This window comes from Rhinopithecus roxellana, chromosome 19 (genome assembly GCF_007565055.1).
Source record: "Rhinopithecus roxellana isolate Shanxi Qingling chromosome 19, ASM756505v1, whole genome shotgun sequence".
Classification (NCBI taxonomy): domain Eukaryota; kingdom Metazoa; phylum Chordata; class Mammalia; order Primates; family Cercopithecidae; genus Rhinopithecus; species Rhinopithecus roxellana.
This window is the reverse complement of record NC_044567.1, coordinates 65,247,909-65,254,225: the sequence shown is the minus strand read 5'-3', so window position 1 is coordinate 65,254,225 and position 6,317 is coordinate 65,247,909. Positions and strand designations below refer to the sequence as shown.

Below are 6,317 nucleotides of genomic sequence, written 5' to 3'. Positions count from 1 at the left end.
AGCTCAAAAGGTGTTATGATTGCCTTCCCAGTTTTTTGCAGTCAAAATGAATTTGGCTCCCTTGGTATAACGTGTGTGTGCAAAACGTGGTTGCATGCATTATTTTTCAAGGAGAGAGCTGAGTATGTTCATAGGCTGAAAGGAAAGCTTCGGTAGAGATAGAGTTTTCCATGGAAAGTGAGACAGGGGCATAGGTGGATGAGGCCCCAAGGAATGAGAGGAAAGGAGGTGGGCAGAGCTTTACCCCAGAGGCGAACAGAGGATGGACGTGGATCCAGATAAGACGTCAGCTCGTTCCCTAAAGGTCGTGCTGAAAGAGTAATGAGGGTGGCCAGTGCGCAGGGGTTTGAGAGGCCCCGTGGATATAGTGAAATAGCTGTGGGGAGAGTATTTGGCGATGCTCAATAGTTCAGGAGAGGCCGGGCGCGGTGGCTCAAGCCTGTAATCCCAGCACTTTGGGAGGCCGAGGCAGGCGGATCACGAGGTCAGGAGATCGAGACCATCCTGGCTAACACAGTGAAACCCCGTCTCTACTAAAAAATACAAAAAACTAGCCGGGCGAGGTGGCGGGCGCCTGTAGTCCCAGCTACTCCGGAGGCTGAGGCAGGAGAATGGCGTAAACCCGGGAGGCGGAGCTTGCAGTGAGCTGAGGTCCGGCCACTGCACTCCAGCCCGGGCGACAGAGCGAGACTCCGTCTCAAAAAAAAAAAAAAAAATAGTTCAGGAGAAGATACTAGGATGAATGGTTGCTCTGTGCCACGGTTCTATAGGGTTTCACGTGTGTTATCTTACGTGATCTTCCGGGGCGCCGGTGTCTCCGTCTTCTGGATGACCAATCGGAAGCTCACAGAGAATGAGTAATTGGCCCTAAACCACCCAGCTAAGGCGTGGCAGAGGCGGGGCCCAAACGCGCGCTCCAGCCCTCGCGCAGGCGCCCTGGAACTCGCCCGCGTGTTGTGACCCAGAATTCCTGGGGCTGTGGAAGAGACCATAGACTCAACAGGAGGGGGAGCCCTGGGTTGCGCGCTGGTCTGCATCGCTACTTGGCGGAAAGTTCCCATGAGTCTTTGCCAGCGTCCCCCTCCTTTTGTGAGGAATAGGATATCCCGACTCCTTAAGGGCCTGGAGCGCATAAGTTGTGACCTTTTCATTCCCGTTGTTATGGAGGTAGGGTCTTCGCGAATCTGGGAGTGGTAGCTGGGGGCAAGAGCAAATAAAGAGCTCGAGCTTCTGTGGTCTTTGGGGAGGTGTTCCCGGGAAGCCTGCCTAGAGGCCGGTGGGCAGCTGTTGAGATGGCGTGGCTCCCCGGCTCCTGCGCTCGCGTGGATTTCGCGGCGGGCGCTGCGGCCCGGTGTTGGACAGCCTGGCAGGGCAGCGGGGGGCTGAATCCGGCTGCCGTGGATGAGGCTCATGGATCGCCCTTTTGTGGTAGAGCCACATCTCCCAGAGCCTGGAGTCTGCGAAGGCCGGGACCCGGTTCTCCGGCCCGCCGTGGGGAGTGTGCAAACCCGAGAGAGCTGGGTAAGTTGGGGTCGGCTTGCAGTTTGGGGTACCCCGAGGGCGGTGTACGTCGATAAGATTGTAACGGGATTACTGGAAGACCTACTCGACTGTCCTGATGATACTTGTAATAGGAAGTGCCGTCCGAAGCGATAACTGACGACGTTTAACGTCTATCTGACCGCAGTCGCTGAAACCTCTACAACTTAGTTGACCATAACTGCCAGAACCTGCCCTGAATTCCTGTCCTTCACTCCCTCTTTCAGATTGCCTACCCACCGCAGAGTGCTGAAGACGGGGTAGCCATGAGGTAAGAGGCCCTCCGGGGTAGGGTTTAACATGGAACGTAGTTTTGTCATCTTGAATGCACGGAAATTGGCGTTTTGACAGTTTTCTACGTTTAGGTGTTTTATACACTTTAGGGTAATGTGTCAAGTCATTGCATCTGATGGAACTTAAATAGAAACTGGAGATGGCTGCCCACATTCCTAACCTAGAACTGCATTTAAAGCAAAGTGACAGGCAGAAGCAAACTCCTTCGTTAAGAAATGTCTCCAGTGGCAGTGTTAGCTTTTTCAGGTAGGGTCTAGATCTCGAGCAGTACTGGAGAGTTGTGAGGTACTTGACTGCTCTGATGAAATCACTAATAGGAAGTGCCGTCAGAAGCGATAACTGACGAAAACTACTCCTGTCTGATTGCAGTTAAGTCTTCACCACTTGCTGGTTCCCAGGAGTAAACTTGTATGAACGGTGACCAAATTGCTATATTCACCTAGGTTGCAAATTCGTGAAGAATCAGCAGCATGTTTGGCAGCTGAGTATTGGAGCAAGGAGCCTGCCACGAGGTAAGCCTTGCTCTATGGGGAGGCTAGTGGCTGACCATGCCTAGCTGTCAGGTGAAATGTTTGCAATTGGATTTGGTTAACCTGATACCTTGTAACAGTGTAGCCTATCCCAGAGATACTGATTTTGCTTTCCTGTGGCATTGGAGCCAGGGTGGAATAGCTTGAAAGAGGGGCTATTTACCTCTTGGCTGTTTAGTCTTGGGCAAATTACCTGTCTGCTGAGATGTAGTTTTCCTCAGATATGAAAAGGAAAAGTAAGCTCTGTGAAGTTTAAAGTGATGTGACTGAAATGTAGATTGCAACTCCCCTGAGGCTGGCTGGGAACGGCGGCCTATAATCCCATCACTTTGGGAGGCTGAGGTGGGTGGATCACCTGAGGTCAGGAATTCAAGACCAGCCTGGCTGGCCAACATGGTGAAACCCCGTCTCTACCAAAAATACAAAAATTAACCGGGTGTGGTGGTGTGTACTTGTAATCCCAGCTGCTTGGGGGGCTGAGCCAGGAGAATCGCGGGAGGCGGAGGTTGTAGTGAGTTGAGATTGTGCTACTGCACTCCAGCCTGGGCAACAGCGAGACTCCATCCCAAACAAAAAAAAAAATTACAACTCCCTGAGAAGCTAATTAAGATTTATAGTCCTCAATAATTTACAAAAATTATCTCTAATAAGGTCTTATGGGTTTTTGTTAGGATGGACTTAAATTTGTAAAGTCATTAATTGACGCTGTCAGAATAAGGCATCAGAAATGCCTCTCCTGCTCTGTAGTCTCTAAGATGTATGCACCTTCTCCATTCCCCCAGGTTTTGAGAACAGAGTGCCGTTTTAGAGCTGGCGGCAGCATCTTCGCCCAAGAGAAGGTAAGCCTTGAGCTGGCCAATGACCCCCCCAACCTGATAGTGGAATGAATAAACAGCTGATCTTCTTAAAACGCTTGAAAAAAAGATATCAAATGATGAAATCACCCAAAATAGCTGGAATTACCGGCAGATTGTGTAGTGGTGAACCTACGGTTTTCTGAAGATATCTCTTACCCTGTGATTGACTGTCAGTTGGTGCAGAAAGTGAGATTGAAATGTAGTTTCTTTGCAGGTTATATTCCCAGAGGATGTCAATCCCAAGGACCAGTAGCTGCCATCAGTTTGGATTATGAAAACTTGAACCGGCATCAACATTGGGTGTAGAAACATGCTTGCTTTGTGTATCAGAGGACATGCTCAGCAGATCCAAGAGATATATTTGGCAACTTTTTCTAGAAAAGGCACATTGGGTATCATTCATTACATTCTTGAGTTTTTTTGGGTTTTTCTTTTTTTTGGGGGACAGTCTTGCTGTGTTGCCCAGGCTGGAATGTGGTGGCACAATCACAGCTCATTGCAGCCTCAATCACCCAGGCCTAAGCAATCCTCTCGCCTTGTAGCTGGGACTACAGCTCACAGCACACCTGGCTAAAATTTTTTTTGTTGTTGAGACGGATTCACTGTTGCCCAGGCTGGTCTCAAGCTCCTGGGCTCAGATGGTCCTCCTCCCTCAGCTTCCAAAGGCACAGGCCACATTGTAGCTTTGTCCCTTGCCATCCTGCCCAACAGGAGGTGCTGTACCTTTTAATGAATTGACTTTCATAAATTGGTTATGTTGGTGGGCAAGTTCTTTAAGCTGGAAATTGTAAATTCTTCCTGAAATGTTTTTTCATGCAGTTACCATGAACTAATACTACAATAAAGGATGATCTTGGGTATCGATTCTTAAAAATGTGTATTTGAAGAAAAAGTAAATTTTGCCTACTATTGTCAGATATTAGCAGTCCACATATTTGCTCTAGCTTGTAAACGTCCCTGTGGTCTGCCTAAGCTCTTAACCCCCTATTCTACAGCTTTAGACTGAAGGCAGAAATTCAAAGCATTTCGGCCCCTGCTGCTCTGTGCTCTGTTCCTTGGTGTAGCTTTCTTCCAGCTCCTGCAGCACTGCACCATTCCTAACCACAACCTTAACAGCACGCAGGGCCCATACTCTAGGCCCCATCTTGCTGTCTTCCTGTGTTGGAATCTTGCCTACCAAGGCCTGTCAGAGTGTACTCCCCGTACTGTTTGCCCACAAGGTTCAAGAGTGATTGGCTCCCAATCTCCCAGCTACTTGCGGGGCTGAGCCAGGAGAATCCCTTGGATCTTAGATCTAGGGGTTGCCTGTTACTTAGAAGAGATTCCTTAACTGGTAGGGCCCTTTCACTAGGAGAGCATTTGGGTAAGGGGAGTGGGTAAGATGAGAACCTTTGCTAAGTTAGGCTCCTTTGGGATCCCCCAGTTTGTTTCTCCCTCTCCTCAGGCATCTTGCTGCATCTGCCAAGGGATTGGACTCCTTCATGGTCCTAGGTTTTTAAGGTTTTAAAGCCCATCTTCTGCAGTAGGTCTTCTGTTATGTGTTAGTGGATTACTTAAGAGTTATGGGAAAAGAGCTCCTGTGGCCTGCCTAGGTCAGTGAAGTCATACTGGCAAGTGACGAGAAGGAAGCCAGGCCTGTCACTTGGACTGCATGCTAAGGACATCAGAGCCCACACAGAAGTCTGGTAGTTTTTCAGCCAGCAGTGGGTAGGGAAGGTTGATAAGGGATTTCTGAACAGGACTTTATGCCTGTAGGCATGGGCACCATGTCTGTCCTGAGCAGTGCCACAGGGCATCGTAGGCTGCTTTAATTGTTAAAGGGCATAATGATAGCTGGTCCTATGGGTAGATACCTAGAATCACAAGGTGGGCCTCAGAAATGGGGCTGAGTCTCCATAAGGAGGTAGACCATGTCCAGTCCACCCGTAGCATAGATGGAACTGGGGTCTCTGGCAACCAACCCCTTCCCCCCAGGTTCTTGAGTTACAGGAGTTTTGCTAAAGATTCCAACACATTCATCTGGTTGGAGCTTGTTCCCCTAAATGAAAAATGTAATGCAATGCAGGTAGGGGCCCTACTGTATAATTTTTCTGGGGGAAAGTTCTTGGTGTTCACAATGGCTCAGGCTTTCAGGACCTCCAGCCATGTGCCCATTTCCACAAGTCTTTGGGGAAGGCCATGGGCTGAGCTGAGAGAGTTCTCTGGGGCCTGGGATGACTTAAGAGCCAAATAGCAGATAATGGGATTGGGGGCAGATGGAGAGGACCAATGGGAAATTTTAACACATCCCCTTCCCCAGATGCTATGGTTTGCCTTTCCGTAGGTGGGTGGCCCAGGCCAATTTTTGGCAATATCCTTAACCCACCTGATAGAAGCTCCCTCCCCTTGCGCATTCTACCCAACAAGGACTCCCTGGTGAGGCCCTTCACTTCCATGTCACGTCTGAGCTGCAGCTACAGTCTCCTTGGCCTCGTGGTCGTCTTCGGCAGGTGCCACAGGGCCCCCTCCAGGGTCCTCCTGGCTTACTGTCCCTTCCCGGACCTCCTCCCCACTGCCCGGGCCCTCACCCAGCTCCAGGATGGTGGGTAGGTGGCCCTGCTTTGGGGAGCGCTTGCGCAGGCTGAGCAGGAAGGGCTGGGGCAAGGAGAAGATGTCCACGTTGTTGCCCAGGTCAATCCACGTGACATTGGGGAACTTGCTGGGATCCTTAAGGACGTCAGTGAGGTCGCGCAGCACAGCCCGGGTCAGCCGGTTGCCATTGAGTGCCAGTGTGGTGAGGCGGGGCAGGGTGCTGAGCGCCGGCAGCAGCTGCAGGACCATGTCATCCGTGAGGCCTGTGAAGCCCAGCTCCACGCTGTCCACCTGCTCCCCACAGCGCTGTAGGTAGCTGGTCACCCGCTCCAGGTCTCTGGAGGTCAGTGGAATGCCCGACAGGTCCACTGTGTTATCTGGGGGGCTCCCGGCCAGGACAGCCTTGAGGCTGAAGGGAAAAGGGACAAGCAAGGCTCAGGCACGTGGGGCAGGCCTTTCCCCCAGAAGCTGCAGTGCCAGCCTCTGCTCGGCTCTCTGACACTAGGGACCGCTTTTACGAAATGCT

General features: G+C 50.9%; 2 protein-coding genes and 3 non-coding genes across 6 annotated transcripts in view; 4 read left to right on the top strand and 1 right to left on the bottom strand.

Annotated features, from left to right (window-relative positions):
• The first annotated feature begins 1,104 nt into the window (after nucleotides 1-1,104).
• LOC104681432 (putative uncharacterized protein LRRC75A-AS1, mitochondrial) lies at nucleotides 1,105-3,278 on the top strand. The gene is given in 5 exon segments (XM_030923297.1): nucleotides 1,105-1,493; nucleotides 1,495-1,521; nucleotides 1,767-1,810; nucleotides 2,277-2,345; nucleotides 3,146-3,278. Coding segments are annotated over 5 exon segments (348 nt in total). The 5' UTR covers nucleotides 1,105-1,292; the 3' UTR covers nucleotides 3,153-3,278.
• On the top strand, nucleotides 1,612-1,683 carry LOC115895033. Its single transcript, XR_004055240.1, has one exon. It is a non-coding gene; the product is annotated as a small nucleolar RNA SNORD49 (small nucleolar RNA).
• LOC115895032 lies at nucleotides 2,128-2,198 on the top strand. Its single transcript, XR_004055239.1, has one exon. It is a non-coding gene; the product is annotated as a small nucleolar RNA SNORD49 (small nucleolar RNA).
• Nucleotides 3,279-3,292: 14 nt separating the features above from the next.
• LOC115895048 lies at nucleotides 3,293-3,365 on the top strand. The gene has a single exon (XR_004055252.1). It is a non-coding gene; the product is annotated as a small nucleolar RNA SNORD65 (small nucleolar RNA).
• A 298-nt stretch (nucleotides 3,366-3,663) lies between these two features.
• LRRC75A (leucine rich repeat containing 75A) overlaps nucleotides 3,664-6,317 on the bottom strand; it is a 51,021-nt gene continuing 48,367 nt past the window's right edge. For both annotated transcript variants that reach the window (XM_010387738.2, XM_030923283.1), the window contains one exon: nucleotides 3,664-6,200. In XM_010387738.2, the coding sequence (XP_010386040.2) occupies nucleotides 5,657-6,200 (544 nt within the window). In that variant the 3' untranslated portion in view covers nucleotides 3,664-5,656. The remainder of the gene's footprint in view (nucleotides 6,201-6,317) is intronic.